Raw genomic sequence first — 25,824 nt, 5'->3', positions numbered from 1 at the left:
TTTTGGATGAACTGGTTACTTAATTTTTGTATTATAGATAATCCAAACCATAGCTTTCTTTGAGAATTATACTATTGCTTATCTTTGAATATTTTCAAGTAATATTTAAAATTAATATTTGCATTCAGCTTTTAATGTTCAGTTATAATAGATGAACAATCAGAATTTGTGAGGGGTCTTTTTTATAATGTTGGACTTTTTCTCAAGTGTCCTTTGATTAACTAGAAGTGCAGTGAGATTTATGGGTGTTGGATTCAGATTGCCTAACTTGGAATCCTAACTTGCCATTTAAAAGCTCTGTGACCTGGGGTAATTCATTTAACCTCTTTTGTGCCTCAACCTTCTCATTCATAAAATAGGGATAATAATAGTGCCTGCCTCATTGAGAACTATGAGGATTGTTAATTCATATAACATACTTCGAAGTATTCTTGGCAGATGGTAAGTGCTCTGTGATGTTAACAATTAACAACAATTTGATTTGGAACCCTATTATTCCACAAGAAATCTTTGAGGTTTATAAACCATCAAAATAAGATTTGCATCAGTTCACACAAGCAACAATCGTGAACTGTTGGCACTCTAAGGAATAAGTGTCTCTCTCTCTCCTTGACCTACTTATGTTTGTGTCTATCTTCTTTATGGTGTGAATGATGTTTGAATTGCATAGTTTAAACCCTTATTTTTTACTCTTTTCAGCTCCCAAATCCCCTCCTGATATTGACATTGATATTGAATTGTGGGATAATAAGACAATAACAAGTGGACTAAAAAACTACCTCAGGTAAGGAAGGTTTAACTCTATTCTGCCTGTGATGTCTCTCTTGCCTCTTTCAGCAGTTGACATGTGATTTCTCAGAGCTCCTGTGCATGAACTTCACTACTTAGAATAATTCTTTCATTTCAGGTGAAATAACATAAGGTAGTAATGTTTATATATAGTGTTTTGGAGCTTGTACATTCTATTTCAAATAATAAACTTAAGAGGCTATAATATTTTATGTATACTAAATAATATTTTGTTTCATATTAAATGTGGTGTTTTCATGTTTTATTGTTTTTTAATTGAAACTAAAAGTTGTCTTTTGTTTTGTTTTTGTTTTTTATTTAACTAATGTCCCCATATCTGAGAGAGATTTTGCTATTGTGGTTCAGTAGTTCTCACAAAGTGAAAAAAATCCCTCCCCTTTTTAGTACAGTTGTGCCAAGAACTGCTATAAGGCCTTTGTGTCTTTTGAAGTCTGCATTCTGGGACTGCCTAGAGCAGCCCTCCTAGGACTTGATCTTATTCCCTAATACCCAACTCTTAAAGAAACACAGGAAGTTCAGGGGAAATAAAACAGATATTGTCATTCTAATGCCTACTTCTTTATCCATTGTAGATGTCTTGCAGAACCATTGATGACTTACAAGTTACACAAAGATTTTATTGTTGCAGTTAGTAAGTACACTTCTGTTGGATGTATTACGATTGATGTAATTTTATGCTATATCACTTAAAGGTGTAAATTTAAACCAACTAGTTAAGATTGTCCTACATATTGCTTAAGAAACTGTCAATCTGATATTTAATAGCTGACAGTATGGTTTGTAAACTAATAAATTGTGAATGATGTATTAAAGACCTAAAAACCATAAAGCTAGAAGACATAGGCAGTAATTCTTTAACATTGATTGGAGAAACATTTTCCTATATATGTCTTCTCTGGCAAGGGAAATAAAAAGCACAATTAAATAATTGGGACTACACCACAAATGAAAAAAGTTTTGCACAATGAAGGAAATCATCAACAAAACAGAAAGGCAGCCTACTGAATGGCAGAAAATATTTGCAAATGATATATCCAATAAGGGGTTAATATCCAAAATATATAAAGAACTTATACAGCTCAACACTACAAAAACAATTGATTAAAAAGGGGCAGAGGCCCTGAGTAGATCTTTTTCCAAAGTAGACATACAGATGGACAGTAAATACATGAAAAGATGCTCAACATCACTTACCATGAGGGAAATACAAATCAAAACTACAACGAGATATCACCTCATACCTGTCAGAAAAATTAAACAACACAGGAAACAACAGGTGTTGGTGAGGATGTAGAGAAAGGGAAACCCTCTTGCTCTGCTGGTGGGAATGCAAACTGGTTGTAGACACTCTGGACAACAAATACGGAGTTTCCTCAAAATATTAAAAATAGAATTACCATATAATCCAGTAATTCCACTACTGGGTATTTACCCAAAGAATATGAAAACACCAATTGAGAAAGATACGCACACCCTTATATTTGTTGCAACATTGTTTACAATAGCCAAGACGTGGCAACAGCAGAAGTGTCCATAAGTATGTGAACGGATAAAGAAGATGTGGTATATATGCACAATGGAGTCTCACTAAACCATAAGAGAGAATGAAATCTTGACATTTGCAACGATGTGGCTGGACCTAGAGAATATAGTGCTAAGTAAAATAAGGCAGACAGAGAAAGATCAATACTATGTGATTTCATTCATATGTGGAATTTAAGAAACAAAGCAAAGAAAAAGACAAAAAAGAAACACTCTTAAATACAAAGAACAAACTGGTGGTTGCCAGAGGAGAGGTGGTGGGGGAATAGGAGAAATAGATAAAGGGAATCAAGTGTGCCCTTAGCTTGATTTTTAAAAAAACTTGCAGAATGAAGTAGAATATTTTGCCACTTAATAAGAATTCCTTGGGGTGACTGGTGTGATAAGAAGAATTATTTTACATTTTACTCAATGATGAATGTTAGTTTCTTATAAGAGCAACTTTATGGTTAAATAGACAAGATTACAAATATGTACGGTCAGGTATGCTACCTACTCATACTTAACACACTATATTCCTAAACCTGAAGAGAAGAGTCAGGTATTTTTGGCAGGTAACAGGCACTTTCATCAATCTTCCTCCTCCCCCCCCCATTTATTGATAAGGATCATGTATCTATGTCATTTATTTGGGTCTATGATTGCTATAATGGAATATATATAGATAGGCTAAATTAAAAAATTGTGGGGAAGGACTCAGTGAAAACATGTAACATGTAACCTAAGAAATTAGAAATATGTACTTTTAAAACATTGAGACCAAAGTGCTGGGTTGCCATCTGAGCCCATCACAACATGTAACAATTAGGAATTAGCCTTTCATTGTTAAGATGTATGAGGTGTGACTGTACAAAGCATTTTTCACAGTCCCAAGAAAGAAAGCAGTTGCATTAATTTATTATCACACATTGTAATGTCACAGGAAATGTCTGCTGATAAGTGTCAGATAACATTCAGTGACCTTGGTTTTCAATCCAGCATTCATGACTGACCACATGATCTCATAAATACCTATACCACTTACCTTTCTCCTGAAAGCTCTCCACTCTATATTCTTTTCATCAAAATCTATCCTTATTAGATAAACAAAACTTGGAAAATGTAGAGCTGACCTCTCATTTTATTGACTAGGTCCCTGAGTGAGCCCAGTGAATTTGTCCAAGGACACTAGTAAATTGATGGCAAAATCAGAACTACAAGCCAATTTTTTTTACTCTACCCTAGAACTCTTAGAGAAATTTTGTGTTACAACAAATGGCATTTTAGCCACTAACTTAAGTAGCTAAATGAACAGCTTGTTTTAATAGAAACATTTGGTTGTAAGCTATTTTTCTCTACTTCCATGGCAAATAAATAATTCACTACCATGGTAATTGAAATATATTCTTATAGATAAGAATTCATCTTTTGTCTGGGTCAAGGATAATCCCATGTACCAGATAATAAGGTAATAAAATTAGAAATTATTTGGAAATTCAGCTCTGTAAAAAAGGGAAGTTATCCAGAAATTACAAGGTATCTCACAGGATTCCGTGCCAGAGTATGGATCAGGCCTTTCACAGGCCTACAGCTAGGAACTACAGAAATGTAAATTGATGTTTCTCTTCCCATACTTTGAGGAGGGTCTCTCCTCTCTGTTCTTTGCTGCATATCTCCCTTATTTGTATCTCCCTTTCCAGTCAGATTTTCTTAGCTTTGGAGCACATTTGGTCACATCAACCCTGGTCTTACATGATATGCCTTTCCACATATATAAGCAGACAGATCATAGTTTTGCTATCTCCATTCCAACCCCTGGGAGCCCTTGTGTTTGGCCTAGTTTGAGCCAGGCTCTTTCCTCACCTCCTTTTGGGCATTTTTAGGGAAAGGGCTTGGCAGGGTAGGAAGTCACCGTAGAATTTATTATAGTAAGAACATGTAAATAAGTTCTTCATTCTGAAGTGTCAGATATTTCTCTAGCTGACATGACAGTGTATTGGCTTTTGCCTGGCTTTCTTTAGATGGTTTTTTACTTTTCAGATTTACCATTGTCAACATGGGCTTCAAATGTATTAGGCCTTTGTTTGCATAGCAATCCTGATACTTCAGAAATGTAATTCCCTGTTGTCTTTAAATCTATAAAATTTGGAAAGGAATGCTTTCTTTCTTTGTCTGAAGGAGTCTCTAGGAGGTTTCTGTGTGATAAAGTATATTATATTGTCTGGCATGTTAGGCCGTCTGTAACAATTTCTGTGATCACTCACATTGCTAAAGTTTTGATTCTGTCCTTGTGTAGCAAAAACAAAGGAGATGATGAGTTATGGATGTATGGAAGTTCAGTGGCTACAAGCACAGGTCTGGATTAGCTAGAACGGGCTAGTTTGACTTCTTTACTTAACTAACTTCATGACCATGGTCAAGTCACTCAATTGCTCTAAGCCAATGATAGTGATAATACTTACTGCATGAAGTAATGTTTATAAGGCATGAAGGTGGGAGTGGTTGTAATGTTTAGATTAAGTTGTAATTATTAGATTATTTACACATTTTAATGCAATTTAAACTTGAGCATTTGAAACCTCTGTGTTATAGAATCTGATGACCAAAACTACCGGGTGGAAGCTGTACATGCACTGGTGCACAAACTACCAGAAAAAAACAGAGAGATGCTGGACATCTTAATAAAACACCTCGTCAAGTAATTCTCTGATTTATGTTGTTCACCTAACTACTTGTTCAGCTGTTAAAGTTAGACTTGTTCATGTCTTTCAAAAGTGTATGATGGTGCTACAACACTGTTGTTATAATCAGTCTATGGAATATGGTTTTAAAAAAGATGTGACTCTTTATTTTTAAGATATATCTGTGTGAGTGTGTGTGTTCTGTGTATGTTTACATTGTGCAAAGGATTAACTAATGTTAATTTCAACTGTTAAACTAATGACAAAAACCTTACATGTCAACTTAACAATATATGAAGGAGTATATTTTTTCCACCCCAATTCCTTTAGATGCATCATAAGCCCTAAGTCTGAGGATCAGTTCTCTGTGTGACTGGTGTCAACAGGTTTTTGCCAGGTCAAATCGCCACTCTAATGTTAATGTCTTTCTCTGAATTCATAGCATCACTTGGTCTACAAGATTTTTCTGACTCTGCTATTAATTCATATATGTATTTAAAAATCCGGATAGGTATCATATTAATAGGTATCATATTAATCAAGTTTCTCCAGAGGAACAAAACCAATAGGATGATTGTGTGTGTGTATGTAGCTATACATGTGTATTAAGAATTCCCTTAAGAATTCCCTTGCAGGCTCATATACAAATAAGGATATTTTCCATCTTAGCGAGATTCACAATTAAATGATTGCTCCTTAGTTGCTTACTATAAGTAGTTACCCAGTTTATGCTACTTTGAGCCAGCACATTTGAAAGAGTACTACATAACATTTTAATAAGTCTCATCTTAACCTGCAGATAAGATAATATGAATTGCCCTCTTCCCCCTTGAAATAAGAAGGAAATCCACTAGGAACTGCATCATTTCAAGTTCATTATTAACTGTTGCATATGGCAATACCTCTTTTAAATAATGAAGAAGGATTCTTGGTCAGATTTAGTCCTGAATTATGTTTTGAATTGTGTGACCTCTTTATGAAATTTAACCACATTGTACATAATGGGCATTCTCTTGGTATATTCAAGCTAATTTTCTAGCAAAGCCTTTTAAACTGCTTTTAGAAGATACATGAGTGTCCCATAAAAGGTTTTTATTTAGTTATCCAGAATGTTAGATGAACTCAAACTTCCCCCTTATAATGAATGTGCGTGGCTTTGGTACCAGGAATAACGGAGGAATAGTATCTTAACAGAGGAATAGAGTGCTTAAAATTCTTTTGCCCATCCTTTACCACCATTCCTGGCTTTTTTCCTGAACCTACAAAAAGTCGATCCCTGTTGACTGAGCAGTATTAATGAAATGTGTGTTCACATCACCAGTGACTTAAATAAACTACAAGCACGTAATAACACTCATGGTCCCTGGCAACCTTAATATATCTGAAGAAAAGAGAATTTAAAAGTGATCTGTATTAGTCACTATCTAAAGAACCAGTGAAGATTGATTCCAATCTCCATTAGTTAACTCTGAGACATGACATAAACCATTACTTCTTTCTGAGAATCATTTTCTTTGTCTTTAAAACAGCTATCTGTGGTCTTTTCTTCAACTCCAACTTTGAATATTTAAAAGGGCAGTTGGATGTCTGTTCCCTACAACAAATTGAGGAAATGAGGTATAGAAATAGCTGAAATGTGGGGTGATAAGTGTTTCTATTGATTGAGTTAGCTCAGCAGAAGTGAAATTTAATGAAGAGAAAATTGTTCATCCAACTATTCCATCTTCTGAGCAACATAGTCATAAATTCTCCTTTTTAAAACCAAATTTTTTTTTATTTCTAATTTTTTTTAGGATTTCCAAATTTTTTCCTCATGAGTTTAATATTAATATCATTCCAGTTTACTCACACTACCATCAGTTCATATTCTAGCAAGAGTGACTAAAGCCAACTTAATTACAAGGAAGATTAATGTTTTGAAATCATATTTCCTAGAACATTATTTAATCTTATCAACCCTATAGGGGTTCTTACTCTTCATAGATGAGAAAACTGAAGCCTAGAGATTGTAACTAACTTGGCTGATTGCTGCCCAGCTTCTAAGAAGTTGGATGGATCCAAGCTTTAAATCCAGACATACTTTACGTACTACTTTCTTAGTAGATGCTCTGATACATACTAAGCAACTAATATACATATGTATTATAATATGTATTATAATACATATACATAAATACATTTATATATAATATTTGGTTATGTAAAAAGAAAATTTGGAATGAAATGTCTTCCTGTTCTAACCAAGAGCTTCATAGTTTGTGCTCTCTCAGGTACAACGGAAAAATTCAGTCAGTGAGACAGTCAGTTCTTCCTGTCCTATGCTAGGATATGCATAATATTCAAAATCCTGGATTCTCCATAAAATTTTACTTTTACTTCTGGAATGTAGTTAGGCACACTTAGGTAGAAACATTATCTCGTGTTGTGCTTCTTTCTAGAATTTTGTATTTTGACAGTGTGTCTAGAAGTAAGATAGAAAAGGCAGTGGTTAACCTAGAAGATTGATCAAATGAATGAGGTTTCTTCTTAAGAATATATCAGTTGGGGCACCTGGGTGACTCAGTTGGTTAAGTGTCTATGACTCTTGGATTTCAGCTCAGGTAATGATTTCAGGGTTCTAAGACCGAGCCCTGCACTCCGCAGGCAGTCTGCTTGAGATTCTTTCCCCCTGCATTTCCCCCAACTCCCATGTGCATGCACTCTCTCAAATAAATAATCTTAAAAAAAAAAAAGAATATATCTAATTTCCAAGTTAATTAGTCAAAGTCATTTTTGGTAGTTTCTGGGGTAAGGTAACTTGCTAAAGTCAGTAACACCAGAGGCTTTTTCTTTCATTTTCATTTTCAAGCCAACACTGATGCTATACCATATCTCCTTTTCTTACTGTTTGCCTAATACAGTCCCAGCATTAAGGAGGCATTCAGGGATTTTAAATGGATGAGAGGATAGATGGGTGGATGGACGGAATGGAAAAAGGAAAGTTAGAAACATTCATTGGCCAGTTGTCTTATGTAGGGAGCTTAAGAAATCCTCTGACTTATATTCAGGAGACCTGAATTGAAATAACATCTCTGTCCCTAATTTGCTGTTACGTGGAGTATATCATTTTTACCCTAGGAGTTTTGCTTTAAAAAAAAAAAGATTTACTTACTTATTTGAGAGAAGGAAAGAGAGAAGGGTAGAGGGGAGGGGAAGAGAGGGAAGGAGAGAGACAAGAAGACTCGTGTAGAATGCAGAGGCCATTGCAGGACCCCTCCCAGGGCCCTGAGATCATGATATGAGCCAGAACCAAGAGTCAGACACTTAACTGATTGCACCGTCCAGGCACTCCAGTTTTGCTATTTTTTAAATTTTTTAAATACCTATACAATAGGAAAAACTGACTTCCTGGAAGGATTAAATGCAATAATATCTATGAAAATGCCTGGCACTAGGTTCTCAATAATATGTTTTAGTGTATCCGAATATGATTCCAACCCATCTAATCTTAACCATCTACTCTAAAAGAATTGTAGTACCCTGGAGAATCCCTAACAAATTATAATCTCTCTAGGGTGATTATATTTGATTTAAGGTCTCAAGATTTATTCCTTTAATTAAGCTTTGTAATTATTTTATTTAGCTAATGTTAACTTTTTCTGTCTTTTTAGGCTATACCCACATTTACCAATTGGGAGTGGCTGAAACTGACTACTTGGAAAAACTAATCTATCATGGCATATTTTACATTTTATTTATGCCACAAATTTGGTAAATGAAAACACTGCCTAATTATTAAACATTCAACTTGTGTTATTGTTCTTATTTGCAGAGTATCACTACATAGCCAACAAAATCTCATGACTGTCTCTAACCTTGGTGTTATATTTGGCCCAACTCTCATGAGAGCACAAGAAGAAACTGTGGCTGCCATGATGAATATTAAATTTCAGAATATTGTGGTTGAAATTCTGATCGAGCACTATGAAAAGGTAGGCTAGATTTTCATGTGGAAGTATCAAATCTCGTACTTTGCTTTTAAGAAGGAATTTTCCATTTGTATTATCTATGAGTTCATTGTGATCTCAGATTCTTATAAAATATCAGTCTTGTACATTTTGTGTAAATTGCTTTTTTTTTTTTAAGATTTATTTATTTATTTGACAGAGAGAGATCACAAGTAGGCAGAGAGGCAGGCAGAGAAAGAGAGAGGGGGAAACAGGCTCCACGCTGAGCAGAGAGCCTGATGCGGGACTCGATCCCAGGACCCTGAGATCATGACCTGAGCCAAAGGTAGAGGCTTAACCCACCAAGCCACCCAGGCGCCCATGTATAAATTGCTTCTTCATGGGGACTTTGATTTCTTTTTTTCTTGTTTAGTTTTTAAGTGCTTCTCAGAATCCTCCAGGTAAATGGTTTCCTTTCCTTTTACATCATTTACTTCTCAAGATTCTCTTTTTTAGTATTTGTGTAGTGAATTTTTTGCTCATACTCAGAGAATTTGTTAGAATCATTTGGTGATTAAGTCTATTTTTAACCTTTTTGTCTCCCTGGAATTGTAGCAGCAATAATATTCTCAATAAAACAAAAGAATTCCAGGGACAGTCTTGAAGTCCTCTCTGATCTTTAAACTTGGTTTCTTTGACAAGATTGAGATCTTAGAATAACTTTGGGAATGGGAAATTGAGAAAGTCAAAGTGATTGGATTGTTAAGTAAATCTAGCCATTAAAACTCAAAACATTTGTGATCCATTTATGCCAGGTCTAGTCCTTGTGAGAGAAAGACTATGCCCTCTCATTCCCTGGGTCCCTTCTTGGTGCCTGTAGAAGAATATCCTTCATTTATCTAAGGTTGCAAGCAATCACAACCCACAACCACCCAGATGTGTCGTGTAGCTGTGCTCAGACTTCTCCCTGCAGCTTGTCATGTTCCAAGACAGTTCAGGGCCAATAGTATGACAGTACCTTCTCCTGAGAAGCAAGGAACTGCTTGGCTGGGGAGATGATACAGAATGAGCCTCTTCCCTTCAGGTTATGTTCAGCACAAAGGCGAAAGAAAATACCACAGTAGTAAGAGTCTATGTGTCTTGACAGACATTTGTTCATATTTGAAATTATTGGAAAATCTTCTGAAATTCGTTGTTGGGAAACTGGGGAAGATAAAAAAGAAAACCCAGAGAACAGACATTACTCAGTGTAAGTGGTAAAGAAAAAGTTATAATTGCAGTAGGATATTTTTTGTATCAAGCATCTCTTGCCATGAAGCTGATTAAATAGCATATAGTTCTAAGATCATTTATTAACTCACAAATATCACTTTATGATGAAAGTGGCAACTCCCCTTTGACCTCTATTTTGTTTTGTTTTGTTTTGTTTTTTTGTATGTAGATTTTTCATACTGCCCCAGACCCAAGCATTCCTCTTCCTCAGCCTCAGTCTCGATCTGGATCCCGAAGGACACGAGCAATCTGCCTGTCCACAGGTTCCCGGAAACCCAGAGGGAGGTATACACCATGCTTGGCAGAACCTGATAGTAAGTGTGCCTGCTGTAGAGAGATGCTTTCTTCATTCTTTGATTTAGTCTTACCTCACCTTAAGAACCTTAAGGTAGAAATAAATAGATGATTTTACTGATACTGTCTCCCCAACACTCCCCTCCCATTTATATATTCTTTGTCAGTATAGTTACAAAGTACTTTGTACAAACAAATTCATTACTGCTACAAAGGAAAAAAAAATCATTTGCTCAGTGCCTTTTTCTGCGACTGCTATTAAGTACATCGAGTGCTACTTTGTAGCAGGTTTTGTCCTATTGTCAAAGTGGTAGAGAAGAAAGCAAGAAAAGTCTGGCTAAAGCAGTCATTTTCTTTCTTCTTTTCACATTATGTCCTTAAAGCATCATCTCTTGGGTATCAAAGTGTCTGTCTAAAAGAGAGAGAGAAAAGAAATTAAAAGAGAAACCACATTACACATTATCATTAATTTTCTGTTCTGAACCAAGCCCAGAGCAAAGTAGGTGGCAGCTTGAGCCCACAGTGTGTGTTAAGCTTGTTTCATTTTACTTTATAGTCCCAAGCCCCACATTTTTTTCTCATGGTCAGTATTTAATAGAAAACACAAATTTTTAATTGAGATATCTTTGAATATTTTATTACAATTTTTCTGATTTTTTTTTCTTAAATCTTACTTTTAGGAACATTAAAAAATAATTCAGTTAAGTAGGCAGTTTCTTACATTGCTATATCTTGGCAGGAAGAGGGGAAAAGTCCCTTCTTTTAAAAATACGAACAGTTTCTAAATTGCAGCTGATATGACTGGTGCCTTTGAATGAAGGGGGCTCAGATGCGTTATAACTCAGAGTCACCTAACGTCAGGAAAAAAAACAAAACAAAACAGCAGAAACTTCTCTTTAATATCCCTCCTTCCATTCATTGATCTCTTATAATATCATCAAAGAATCTTATTTCTATTACTTGGGAGTTTTTTTTTCAGAAGCAGTTTTTTTTTAAGTAGGCTCCATGCCCAGCATGGAGCCCAATGCAAGGCCCAAACTCATGACACTGAGATCAAGACCTGAGCTGAGATCAAGGGTTGGACCCTTAACTAATGGAGCCACCCAGGTGTCCCCAGAAGGAAATTTTGTCTGAATTCAAATCAGCTCACTAATCCTTCAAGAAGTAACATTATTTCATAGGATTAGGTTACATATAAAATCTTCCTTGAATAGTATTGAAAAATGCATTCACTAGGTTGAAATTCATGTTTTAAAGCTGTTCTCCAGAACTGACAATGGTTTTCCATATGGGGTACAGGCCTATCATTCCAATGGGATCAGGTGGCCACTGAGCACATGTGAGTTGGAGAATGGAAAGGCTTTGGTTGTGTTGTTCTTAGTAGAGAGCCACTCCTGTTTTCTTGCTCCCATTCAGGTGACTCTTATAGCAGCAGCCCAGACAGCACACCCATGGGGAGCATTGAGTCACTCTCCTCTCACTCGTCTGAACAAAACAGCACAACCAAGTCTGCTTCCTGCCAGCCCAGGGAAAAATCTGGAGGGATTCCTTGGATTGTATCCCCATCACCTTCCAATGGACAGAAAAATCTTGGACTCTGGACAACTAGTCCTGAATCAAGTTCTAAAGAGGATGCAACCAAAACAGATGCAGAATCAGATTGCCAAAGTGTTGCCTCGGTCACCAGCCCAGGGGATGTTTCCCCACCCATAGACCTGGTCAAGAAGGGGCCATATGGGCTTTCAGGACTGAAAAGAGCCTCAGCTTCCTCTCTCAGATCCATCTGTGCAGCTGAAGGTAACCCAGATTTGAGCTTATGTAAAATGTCATTGTCTCTGTATCACTTGCTGGATTATTCAGCCTGATTAAGGAGGGAAAAGTTAATGGTGAAGGGGCTAACAATGCTGTTCCTGAGCTAAGATTTTTAAAACTGCACTGTGACTTTTTCGTGGATCTTTCCATCTCTCTGAGGTGATGTTTTTGTAATTACTGTAGATTGTGATCTCCCTGAGTGATGGGCTGCTGTGCTCAAAGAACATTCTGAACCTTCTCATTTGGGCTTAGAGAAAAATGCTTCCTTTTGTTATGTGCATGTACTGTGTTACTGCTGTTATTTTGTCTGATAGCACCTTGCCTGTTTTCTTGGGTTTTCTTTTTAGGAAGCAAGAGCTACAGTGGATCCATTCAAAGCTTAACTTCTATAGGTTCCAAAGAGATACCCAAAGCCCCGCCAAACCCAGACCTGCCTCCAAAAATGTGCAGGAGGTTAAGGCTAGACACTGCCTCAAGCAATGGCTACCAGCGACCTGGCTCTGTGTAAGTGAGAGAGAGTTTATATTTGGTGTATCTTCAGGGATACACAGGAGTTGAGTATGTCCACAGCTGAATGCCTCATCTATAGTGTGGGAACAGTCAACTTCTGTAGGACCCTGTGCTCTTCTACAAATGACATATACATTAGAGTAGGCTTAAGATATTCCACACACATACCATTTCAAGCATTTATCTTACAAGCAGAACTATGGCCTAATTTAAAGACAGAGAATAGATATATAATCTAGTAGTTTTGGGCTTTGAAACTAGACATTCTGTAAAAGCTAGATATCTACCTTACAGCTGAGCCAACTGCCCATATCTCACCTCCCCCATCTCTTTGTTAGAAATACAACTGCTGTCTACATTATGAGGGTTTGTTTTCTCTCCTATCCATCATTTGTCTCCACTACATGAGTAGCAGAGTTTAAACAAGTTCACGGAGAACAAAGAGCATGGAAAGCTAAAGAGAGTACTTCTAATCCAAAGGCCCAGAAGTATAAAGATAGGATAGAGCACATAGCTGTAAATAGGAAGGGGACAAAGAGAAAATGGGAACTTGGGTGAAGAAGTAAGCAAAATTTAAAAAGGAAAGTTTTTTACCCTTTCATTTTGTTTTCTTGACTTTTACTGAGCTTTCCAAATGCTATATGAGGTATTACTGGGCTCCTTTACATATGTTATCTCTTAATGTCCTTCGTGTCCTGCCGCAGTAGGTAGTAGAAACCTTCTTTTCAAGATAATGAGAATACTTGGAAAGTTAAGGAGCCCATTTAATTATTCATTGAAAGTCCAGTAAGACATTTTGTTAAGCCTGTTTCTGTAGGAACAGTATCTTAAATGCATTTGTTCATCACCTTCTTTGACAAGAACCTTTTGATTACAGAGTATGTTTGACATATTTTATCTCTCTTGGTCAGAAATCCAACTACTCTACTGCACAGTATGTATAGTTCTAGTCATTATGGAAAAATAAATTTTAAGCCAATATGTCAAAGGAGATAGGAGAATATAAATTTCATCCTTTGTGAAGGAAAGAAAAGATTTCATTCTGTTTTATAGTTATCCTGATGAAGTAGAAATTAACATTGAGAGAATATATATTCTGTATTAGGTATAAAAGACCCTTCATGTTATCAACCAGCTAGGCTCTGGAAGAAAAGTTTGTCAATTAAAGAAATAAGATCCACTTTAAAAATCTAATTTAAAACATCATTCACAGAATTTGATAATTCTCTTCTAGTAAGTATAGAAACTTTTCTAATTACCCCATGGTGCCTTAGTCTTAATATAGTCTCAGTTTCTCAAATAGATCATGCCCTGCTTCCCGTGATTTGAAATAAGATTTGAATCCAGAAATATATTTATTGGCCATATTTTCCGAGGTCTCTCTTTTCACTTTAAGAACTATGTTCAAATATTAAAAAAAAAAAAAAAAGAAAGAAACCTTTTAATACTAGTTTTGTCTTAACTATCAGAATGAACAGCAGTTCTTTTGTCTTGATGACTTGATTCTTAACTGAGGCTCCACAGGAGTCAATATCACTGCCAGAAGCTGAGTAGGGAGAAAATGTTCTTTTTTACTGCTCCTACAGTTTTCTGAAGTAGAAAAGATGAGGACAGTAAGATCCCCAGGGAAGGTAGCTATAGGTTTATTACATCTGGTACTCTGTGAGTTGGAGACTAGATGTAAAAATTTCTTCCACATTAAAGCTTAAAATAATGAAAATTCAGGTCAAATTTTCTAGATAGTTCCTAACTAATTATTTCTGGGTATGTTAACTGATAACCCCAAATTATACTTTGAACTGAATGATTTTCTGATTTTCTGATTTGATTGAATGATTTGATTTTAATGAAACTTGCATTTTAAAATTGTTTTTCAGTGTGGCAGCAAAAGCCCAACTGTTTGAAAATGTTGGTTCACTTAAGCTGGTTTCTTCTGGGCGGTAAGTTTTCAAAACCCTTAAAGTAAAGAATAAATAAATAAAATAGTGGGTGACTTTGTTGTCTTTTGTTGACATAGTGGGTCATCTTTGACAGTTCTGACCTTCAGGTCTGCAGATGTTTAAATCCACACCCACTGTCTCTCAGAGGGAAAAAGGTTCATGTCTGTAAACAGCATTTAGCCTTTCAGGCTGTTTCAATGATGCCTCATTTACTAAAATCTTCACAAAGGAAGGGTTCTAAACAAGTCTTCTGAAAGATAAAATTGCCATAATCCTTGGCACAGCAAAGACACCTTTGATGACAGTTTCTGAAAAGTTTTCAAAAGTATATTATTTTTCTTTAAATTTTTTTAAGATTTATTATTTATTTGAGAGAGAAAGTGTGTGTGTGTGTATGTGCACATGGTGGTGGGGAGGGACAAAGGAAGAGAGAGAGAAAGAATCTCAAGCTGACTCCCTGCTGTGCACAGAGCCAGACTCAGGGCTTGATCACACAACCCTGAAATAATGACCTGAGCCAAAACCAAGAGTCAGATGCTTAACTGCTTGAACCAACCAGGTGCACCTCAAAAGTATATTGACTTCTAAAAGTTATAGAACTTTTTCTGGAAGAAACTTTATGAACATGCATTGAAAAATAGGCTTATTCTTAATGGCCACTGTGTTGCTGTAGAGCTGATTGGCCCAAGCCCCTCTTTATTTATTTATTTATTTATTTATTTATTTTTAGTACAGTTCTTAATTCAGTTTTCCCAGATTTACCTTCCTCTCTCTTAAAAGGAGATGGGTTATTACATCTTGCTGCTAATAATCTCTTTGCTCCAAAGATTTCGCTTTCCTCTCCTCCTATTCCAGATTGATCTCATCCACAGTGGGCTTTGGTTTTTAATTTGAATATGCCTGAAATGATGGACTTTTTTTAGTATATTGGTATGTCTGTTTTTGTTTTATTTTGTTTTACCATCAGCAACGGGTCTGAGTCATTCATTAAGTGCTTGCTATTGGAAAGAGCATATAAGTGCACTTGAAGAATAAACACTGATTTTTCTTTTGGGTGTACAAAGGCAATTTTGAGCTTCCCGTGTTCGGATATTCAAGGCTATGAACTAAAGGAATCACTGTTAATTGAAATATCATTATATAGTTATTTTTAAATTTATGCAACCACTATGTTGTACATCTAAAACTAATATAACACTGTATATTAATTATACTGGAATTAAAATTTTAAAAAAGTTATTCAACCATAGAATTTTTATTGACCTTTTAAAGTATGTGGACTTTTTCAGGAAGTATTTATGAAATACCTATGCAATGTTAGGCTTGTTCTAGTTACTAGGGATACATTGACCTTCAAATTCTGTTTTGTTTTGTTTTGTTTTTCCCCAAGGCCTAGCACGGGTTTTTGTGTATTAATGTTTTTGACTTCAGAGTAGAGCTACTTTGGTATCTTACCAGGATGTTGGTCAATGTGTTGAACTTAGGAACAAATCCCAGAGTACTTGCATTTACTTTACCTCCATCCATAGTATCTTCACCTTCTTCCCTTTTGTCAAGGCATGGTGAAAACTAGGTATTGTGCATGTCAGAGCAAACATCATTTCTCTGAAACTGTCATCATTTTTAAGCCCTCAGTGTAAGGGGTTTAACTTTGCTTCTTCTGTCTTGATATAGTTGAATTGCTCCACTAGATGGAGCCCTTTTATTATGCAGTTCTAAATCTGTTAAGGACTCAAGGTTCTGTGATCAGACATAATCCTTTCAAAGCTTTAAGAAAAGAAGCTAGTAATGAAGTAAATCAGAACTCTGTCATATACTCAGATGTTCAACAATCAACCTATGCATTTTTAATATGCTTTTAGGTTATCTCTAAATCAACTTCTAATGGCTGGCAGCATAAACGTAGAGCTTACTCAGTGCACTGAAGTTTGGAGTCTTTACTTGTCAACAGTTCCATAGCATTTTTTGACAGTGTCAGAACTTTTCACCAAGAGACAGGCACCATGGAGCACAACCAATGTCAGGGTCAGATAGACCCATATTTAAATTCTCGGTCTACCACTTCCTAGTTATAATAACCTTGAAGGTCATAATTCTTTTGACAAATTGTTATAACTGTACACTGTAATGTATTTGAAGTACTTGGTAAGTTCTCTGTAGATGGTGTACAATAGTAACTATTATTATTACTATTTAAAATGCTTGCTTAAGATATTCAAGCTTTTAATTAATATATCAGTGTTACTTAATCATTAACTATTAACAGCCACCTGATATTCTTTTATACCATTAAATATACATGAGAAACACATAGAAGTTGAGGACATTTTCCTTACTAACCTCCTGTAATGCTTATTTTGCTTTCTTTCTAAGGAGTTCAGGGTGACTCTTGAATTGGATCTTGAAGAATGATAAAACCAGTAATGGGTAGTAGGATGACTAGCCATTTTTGGGAAAAACACCAAGTGGGAGATTTCAGTGGATTGCTATGAATAACAGGAAAGTAACACCTCCTGGAGTTACTGCAGAGCCTGAGTCATTGGGCAGAGGGGTAATCTAATCATGGACATACTTAACAGTTCATTCAAGTGGTTTTTCTGGGAGGTTGTAAAGAGAAGAGAACATTGGTAGGTATTAAGGAGGGCACATATTGCATGGAGCACTGAGTGTGGTACATAAACAATGAACCTTGGAGCACTGAAAAAACAAAATTAGAAAAAAAAGATGGAATGGTGATATTTAAAATGCCTTAATTAAGGCAGTAACAAAAGCATGAAAAAGTATAAGGAGAATTTTATGGATCAGAGCAGGATTGGACAACTGCTTCGATACTTTGGGAATGAAAGACAAGTAAAGAAAATTCCAAATCTTTGAGACTGTCAAAAGGAATGATAATTTAGTTTCTGACCTCAACTTATAAGTACATATGAGGGAAAGGAAAGTTTTGGCCATAGTGTTTGAGGAGCCTGAGGAGCATTGAGAGAGAGGGAGTTAAAAGTGTGCAACTGGGGTCCCTGGGTGGCTCAGTTGTTAAGCATTTGCCTTCAGCTCAGGCCAAGATCCTGGCTGGGGTCTTGTGATCAAGCTCTACGTCAGGCTTTCTGCTCAGTGGGGAGCCTCCTTCTTCTCCATCTGCCTGCACTCCCTCTGCTTGTGTATTCTCTCTCTCTGTCAAATAAATAAAATAAATTTAAAAAAAGGAAAAGAAAGGAAAGAAATGTGCAGCTGGAACCAGGAGAGGGCATGCAGTTTTGTGCCATTTGAGAAATTTCCACACAGTGGTTACACTGCTTAAATAAAGGTAAGGGTACTCGGTGGTGGAGCTTACTGAGTAAAAAAAAGAAAAATGGCTGAGCATTGGTCTTTGGTGGATGGTTTAAATGATTTAAAGCTCAAGCAAAGAAGAATCTGAATGAATGATCAGAAGTATTGGTCAATGTGGTAGAAGCAAAAGTGCCAAGGTGATCATTAGAGGACACTGGTTTTAATCTCTTTGACATCACTGGAAATCCTTAAGAAATCAGATTCAGTAGAGTACAAGGGGCCACTCTTCAAGGGAGCTTGACTTGTAACACTTGTTGATATGAAGATTCCTGAGTTGCTGCAGTCTCTCAAACCAGAATATCTGAGACTGAGACGTGGAGAATATGATTTTTGATAATCTTCTCAAGTGATTCTTATGTACCAAAAACAAAACAAAACAAAACAAAAAGTTTGAGAACCATTTGAATAGAGAAAAATGTCATAGTACCTAGCATATCCCTAAGCAGACATTGGTTATTTACAGTTGTTCTCCTTAATCTGGAAAATTCCTTCAAGAGCCAGATTTCACTAGACTCTGTTTTACTATTATAAAAGCATGTGGAAAATGATACCCATAAAGCCTTTATCTCAGTGTTAGTTATACTTGGGCAGAGAGGAAGATCCTCTTTAATATAATTTAGGCAAGCTATATAAATATCTTCTGAAGGTTGAATTGAGAATTATGTGCTTGAGAATTAAGAACATTGGGAGTGCTTGGCTCATAAATAATCATATATTTCTGTTATCATAATTTCAAACCAATGTTTTGTTTATGATTATAAAACACCAAAGCAAAGCTCAACAAAGTCATCTTGTCCAGGGAGTTTGAGATTTAAGAAGGCTGTCACTGGTTTAGACATAGTGACACATGCTAGACACATACAAGATTAATCACTGTGCTACATGAAAAAACAAAAAAAGGATCCATGATTTTTAAGAATAACAACTTTTTCTTCTTTTAAAGAATGTAGAAAATAATCAACTCAAAAAGGGGAAGGCAAACCACCTCCGATTTCATCACCTGAAGATAACCACTGTTAACATTTTGGCCCACCTAATTTTATCTAAGACCATGGTTCTGAAACTTTTTGGTCCTAGAACACCTTTATACACTTTAAAAATAAAAATCATTGAGGACCCGCAAAGAATTTTTGTTTATAGGAGTCATATCTATTTGTATTTACTATATTAGAAACTTAAACAGAGTAGTTTTTAAAAATTTATGAATTTATTAAAAATGTGAATAAGCTAATGCAACTAAAGGTGATAATAGCAACACTTTATGTTAAAAGACAGAAATGTGATTATTCACTATTATTAACAGTCAACAATTATCAGTAACAGAAGTGATTTTTTTCAGTGTTTTAAGAGACTTCATAGATAATATCCAAATGTCCTAGACCAGCAATCAGGACATGTAGAGTCTAGCCTGACTTTGCCATAACTTTAATTTCTCTTGGACTTCATTTCTACATATAGAAAATGAACTAAGGAAATACCTCTTTCCTTTCAAAATTTAAACTCTTATCACCCATTACCTGATGATCACAAGTCCTCCAGCACCTTTTTCTGTGAAACTGAAGCAAATAGTTTATGTAACTACCCCAGGTCACAACAGGGTCTAGCCTCCCTACCTCTTCCAAAGGCCATATTCTTAATGTGTCTAAGATAATAGAAATTGTTTCACATCCACCAGCAGCCCAGGCCACATAGAATCCCACTTCTCTGTTATGGCCATGCTGCAGTCTGCTTCCACTCCTTAGTGATTAGTGTCAGGAACTGACACCTCTCTTCCCTAATCCCACCAAAGCACCATTAATACAATAACAAGTATTTTTTAAAAAGCCATTATATATTAGCATAAATAACATAAGTTTTATGACAAATATTTTCTAATACAGAGTTACATTAATTTACATTTTTATAGACCCCTTTAATATATGGTGTAATAGGAAATAAATGGATTCTCATATATATTGCATTTGCTATCAGAGCAGTGTTTTCTCAGGGTTCCATCTACCCATCCATCCTTGACTATACTTTGTGAACCTCTCACTCTTCTGTGATAAACATAGAAAAGGAACCCTGAAGGTGGTATTTACTGTATCATGCCAACATGGTGCCCAACACAGGAAAGATACTCAACAAAGTTGTTAAAGTAATAAAACACATTTTTTTTAAAAGATTTTATTTATTTGACAGAGTAGACAGAGGCAGTCAGAGAGAGGGGGGGAGCAGACTCCCTGCTGAGCAGAGAGCCCGAAGCGGGGCTTGATCTCAGGACCCTGAGATCATGACCTGAGCCAAAGGCAGAGGCTTAACCCACTGTGCCATCCAGGTGCCTCTAAAATACACATTTTTAACTTAAAAAGACTTAGTTACTAGGGTGCCTAGGTGGTTCAGTCAGTTAAGCATCAGACTCTTGATTTCAGCTTAGGTCATGATGTCTGGGTCATTAGATCCAGCCCCATATCAGGCTCCATGCTGAGCATGGTGCCTGCTTGAGATTCTCTTTCTCCCTCTTCCTTAACTCTCCTCTGCCTGCTCACACATATGTGGGCATTCTCTCTCTCTCTCTCTCTAAAAAAAAAAAACAAAAAAAAATTACGTTTTCACTTCATTTTCAATAGAATTGCAATACATGTGCCTTTGACATAAGCAGCTGTAACTCTACAAGCTCCCATGGGAGTTCTTTAGCATTGAGGCATTCAGTACTCAGACATCAAAACCAGAAACAGCCAGCATTTGTTAACAAAAGCCTAGGAAAGGAACATATGACTAATTTAAGAAATCTCTGACCAGTGACCAAAAAGCAAGTGCAGTGTTTATTGTAAAGACTCATGAGCAATTTAGGGATTTTGCAAGGACAAATTTTTTTTGTAAAATACTTGCTTTATATGCTAGCAGTGTTTCATGTCATGGGTTCTTCTAGCTACCTTACTCTTTGTAGTAGCTACCTAGTGCTTTATTGAATTGGTGTGTGTTAATTTATTAAATCTTCTGATGAAGACTTAGTTTGTCATATGTTACTACATCTTTATGTTATATATGTTACTGGCATCTTTTTAACTATATCTGTATTCATCTCTCCTTCCATCATACAAAAATTGTGTGTGTGTGTGTGTCTGTGTGTAACATTAAGTGGCTTTCCAGAAAATATTGTTTGATTAGGTGACATTTTAAAATGTTGCCTATATTAAGATAAGCATTGTGAATTTTGCACACTCACCCTGTCAAATCTTTGTAAGTCTACTCATCAGTAATAGCATTTAGAATTAGGAATAGGTCTTGTGAACAGATCATCCTCTGGATGATAAGGGAAGAAATGGCTTTCAGGATGTTGAGTGCCATTATCTTACTCTCCCATGCAATAAGAAGCAAGATTTCCAAAATTCTTTCCAAAAGATATTAGGATCTTCTGAAGAGAGACTCAATAGGTGAGTGTTATTTTCACATCTTCTTCAATATACCAAGGCAGTAAAAGAGGAAGCATTAGCACCTAGAGAGAAAACTTCACCGTCACAGATGTCTACATTAAATCATCAAAGCTCTCTGCTGAGTTAACACCTGTAGTTACAGATCTCAGCAGAAGAAAATTATACCTGTCTAGTCATATGCACAGATAATTGAGAAGTCATGACAGATAATATTTTGTGCTATGTATCTTTGACATATTTAACAATATCCCATTTATATAGTGATATAATTATTCTACATGCCTCCCCCTTGCTATCCAATCCAATTCAATAAAATACCAAAGAGAGAATATTCATGTCTGAATTTTAACAAAAATAGTTTGGTTGCATTTAGAGTATAATTTTACAAATTATATCATTATAAGGATTATTATATCTTAGTGATTTATATGACTGAAAATTGTTACCTTATGCATCTCTAAATGATTCAAAGCAGTAAGACTTAATATTAGAGGAAATTTTTGCTGTTAGAAGATTTGATTTTTTGAAAAACCTTTACATATTTTTTGAGAAATGATTCTGGTTACATCAAACATCAGATTATATCAGATCAAATTATACCAAATTATATTAGATTAAATGATTATAATTGACTGGAAGATTTATAGGAAAAACTAGCATTCTTTCTATTTAAGATTACCATGTTCTGGTTCTTAGAAATCTTCATAACTTGATATTATCCTCTTCCCCTACACCCACCACATCCATGTCAACCAACACACCCATGCACGTGCAGTAATGTCCATGTATGCACATACACACACATTTACATGGCTCTTTTAAAACATATATATTTTTTGTTTATTTGACGGAGAGATAACACAAGAAGGCAGAGTGGCAGGCAGAGGGAGAGGGAGAAGCAGGCTCTCCACTGAGCAGGGAGCCTGACGTGGGGCTTGATCCTAGGACCCTGGAATTATGACCCAAGATGAAGGCAGCTGCTTAACTGACTGAGCCACCCAGGCACCCCAACATGACTTTTTAGTGTAGAGCCTTGTACTTCTTCAATTCTTCCTTAGACCATGTTGCACTGGGCTAGTAGTCCTTTCTAAATCTGCCTGCTGCAGTCTGTCCTAGCAAACTTCCTGAAAGTATAGCCTGAGACTTACCTCATGAACTAGACTCTGGAGGTAGGAGCACAATTTTTCTCTAATTTTTAATTTTCTGATTTTCAGATGTCTGTTTGGGAACTCCAGTATAAATGACCTAGTCTCATTCTGGAAATGTAAGGGAATAAGACCCAGCATCTAGCTCCAACAGGGAAATGAAATAACAATGTTATACTGCTCTTCGAGAGAGCTATAGATAGCAAACACTGCTTGCTGATGCTTCTTTTCAGGTAAAGTACTGAAACCTCAGGAAGGAAGGACAGGGTGCCTTCAGTCTTAAAAGGACTCATTGTGTAGAAAACAGACCCAGAGCATATTATCTTTTTTACCATTCATTGATTGAGCAAATAACTGAGTTACCAACCATCAAGCATCATTCATGGAGCTTGCATTCTAACTGGGGAGGAGATTATAGAATTATCAATAGTAAAAAAATACCAGATACTTACACCATGCAGACTTAAAACAGGTGAGTATGATAGTTTCCTGGGCAACTATTTTATAGCATGTGGTCAGGAAGACGTAACCTTTAACAAAGCTTAGGAAATTTAAGATGAACTAGGTGAAATTTAAGATGAATTTAACTAAGCACTAGAAGTGCATAGCCATATGAAGATCAAGAGGAAAACATCTTGGGGTGCCTGAATGGCTTAGTTGGTTAAGCATCTGCCTTCAACTCATCTGCCCTCATCCCAAGACCCTAGGATCACATTGGCTTCTCTGCTCAGCAGGGAGCCTGCTTCTCCCTCCTCTGCCTGCCGCTCTGCCTACTTGTGCTCTCTCACTCTCTCTGTCAATTAAATAAAATCTTTAAAAAAAAAAATCTCAGGACAAAGCCCTGATAGTCCTGAGGTAGGGAAAAGTTTAGCATGTTTGAAGAGGTGAAAGGAGGTCAGTGTGATTGGAGTATAGTAGGTGAGCAGAGGAAGGTACAGAAGAAGCGGAGATACTGACTGGTACCTGATTATGCATAGTGTAAAGGCTAGAATTAGAGACCAGTTGAAGGGTTGTTTTCAAGGAAATAAGGCAGTCATGACAAGATCATCAGAAGCTATTTCAAACTGCCTCCTGGCTGCTCTGTATAGAATGGATTGTAAGGAGACAAAATAGGAAGCCTAGAGGATTTAGAAAGCTAGGAAGCCATTTAGTGAGTGACGCCAGAAATTATTTTAGCTTCGACTCTGGTTGTGATGGAGATGGTGAGAAAGGGTAACTTGCCCATTGTATTGCCAAGGTAATTGGATGTTGAAGATTAAAGGTGACTTGACTGGTGATTTGACGAACAGCCTCAGTGGATGGCTTTTTAGTGTAGACTCAAATATTTTAAAATAGATCTCATATAAAACTCTGAAGTTCTGGCTTCTCTTAAGAAACTATAGTATCTGGTTGCATTGAGTCTGAATTCTCATGAGTGTTGGCTTCTTACTTTAGGAGGTGGATATAGACTCTGATTTGCAAAGCTTTCCTGTCCTCAAAATCTACCTGACGATGAGGCTATTGTTGGTTGCCATCTATCATCAGTTTATCCTATCATTTTTCTTGTGTCATGCCCACTTAGTTTACTTACTATACTATGTAGGCCTTTAATTTCGGGGTCTCACCTCTGGTAGTGTGAAAAGAAAGTAGAAAAAAAAAAGGCTTTAGGGTACCTATGAATTTCTATATAGGTGTAAATACGGCCTGTTTGCCAGGATACTATTAAATAGTAGTATTCTTTAAAAACCAATTTGTGCTGTTTTAAGCCAAGTTAATTACCCTTGGGGACATTTCCTGAAAACACAAGAAGGGTTTTTGGTGTGCTGTCATTGTTTGATTTCTTGATCTGTTTACACCAGTATATTCAGTTTGTGAAAAATGCTCTTATGCACACTTATATGTGTGTTTTATGTATATCATACTCTTACCACTAAAAACTAATATAATTTTTTAAGAATAATTTCAAGTATAAATGTACTTGAGTTGAGTGTTGTGGGTTTTACAAATTGCTTTTTGCTCTTTCAGCCAAGCCAAAGCCATGTACTCTTGTAAAGCAGAGCACAGCCACGAGCTTTCCTTTCCACAGGGGGCGATATTTTCTAATGGTAAGTGTACCGATTCCCTTCACTTTAGTCACTATCATGGATTGGGAAGATAAGAAATAATGCAAGGAAAAAAAGTGAAAATAGAAGCCAGCAGACTCAGAATCTAGCCCAGGCTGCCTCTCATAACCTGTACAAGTGAGTGCATCAAATTTCTCTGCAGCTCCATTTCTTCTTGTGTCTTCTAGAGAGGCAGAGGGAAGAAGTGATAGGGGAAATGGGAAAGATAGAAGGATGGGAGGGATTGGGGAGGAGGAGAGATTGGTTAATAAATTCAAAGGACATTTCCAGCCTTAAAGAGGTGGTGACATTGTTTTGACAACTTGAGTATATACATGCAATCTAATGTGGATTTTTACCCATTTATGTATATATTTATTCAAGGCTAATGTTGATTGAATGACATTTACTTTTTTTTAAATTTTTTTTATCAGTGTACCCATCAGTGGAACCAGGATGGTTGAAAGCAACTTATGAAGGCAAAACAGGACTAGTTCCAGAAAATTATGTTGTCTTCCTCTAATACTGTTTAGTGGATGGCAGTAATCTTCATGGTATCCATGGTAACAATAATAAGTGCTATGAGTTTATCTGACACAGATATGGCAATCAGCCCACTAAACGAAAAGCAAATTTCTATCAAGTTTGTACACCGGCAGACTATGTAACCCCCTATAAATGGAAAAGAAAAAAATGCTTAAATTGCTTGCCATGCCGTTTTTTTAAATCTTAACTTTTTTTTATTTTAAAATCTTCCCCCCCCTGTTTTTTTCTAATAAGTAACTCTGCAAATTGTCTCTTCCATGACAATTGTAGAATCTCAAATACTGTGTTAAGTACTATATCCCAGAACTTTGGAAACTAGAAATTTGCTATAAGGATTTTTAGATATGTCCTTTACTGCCTGGCATTCTCTGAGGTACCTTGAAATCATTACTTAAAAATGTAATTTAAATTGTTCATTTATTATTTTTTCTTAAGAATTTACCTCTTTTATATATGATTGTTTTGCTGGTCCTAAACATTTCAAGGAATAAGTTTTTTTTAACATAAGTTTATTTTTATTTGTTTACCAAGTAGATGATACTCAAA

The 25,824-nt window shown here is 36.1% G+C and overlaps 1 protein-coding gene across 3 annotated transcripts in view; it reads left to right on the top strand.

Moving 5' to 3' along the window:
- The window catches only part of ARHGAP42 (Rho GTPase activating protein 42), a 274,390-nt gene extending 248,964 nt beyond the window's left edge, over nt 1–25,426 (top strand). For 2 of the 3 annotated variants that reach the window (XM_032852731.1, XM_032852729.1), the window contains 10 exons: nt 700–784; nt 1,383–1,441; nt 4,924–5,029; nt 8,824–8,983; nt 10,380–10,524; nt 11,921–12,301; nt 12,664–12,820; nt 14,704–14,766; nt 24,656–24,735; nt 25,167–25,426. In XM_032852731.1, coding sequence (XP_032708622.1) covers nt 700–784; nt 1,383–1,441; nt 4,924–5,029; nt 8,824–8,983; nt 10,380–10,524; nt 11,921–12,301; nt 12,664–12,820; nt 14,704–14,766; nt 24,656–24,735; nt 25,167–25,255 — 1,325 coding nt within the window. In that variant the 3' untranslated portion in view covers nt 25,256–25,426. Of the gene's footprint in view, nt 1–699; nt 785–1,382; nt 1,442–4,923; nt 5,030–8,823; nt 8,984–10,379; nt 10,525–11,920; nt 12,302–12,663; nt 12,821–14,703; nt 14,767–22,720; nt 22,885–24,655; nt 24,736–25,166 lie in introns of those variants that run through there. The other variant, XR_004382103.1, reaches the window with a different exon arrangement.
- The last annotated feature ends 398 nt before the right edge of the window (nt 25,427–25,824 follow it).

Source organism: Lontra canadensis, unplaced genomic scaffold, assembly GCF_010015895.1.
Source record: "Lontra canadensis isolate GAN:19392208 unplaced genomic scaffold, GSC_riverotter_1.0 scaffold7, whole genome shotgun sequence".
Lineage (NCBI taxonomy): Eukaryota > Metazoa > Chordata > Mammalia > Carnivora > Mustelidae > Lontra > Lontra canadensis.
Note: the sequence above shows the minus strand (reverse complement) of the source record. Positions and strands in the feature narration are given on the sequence as shown.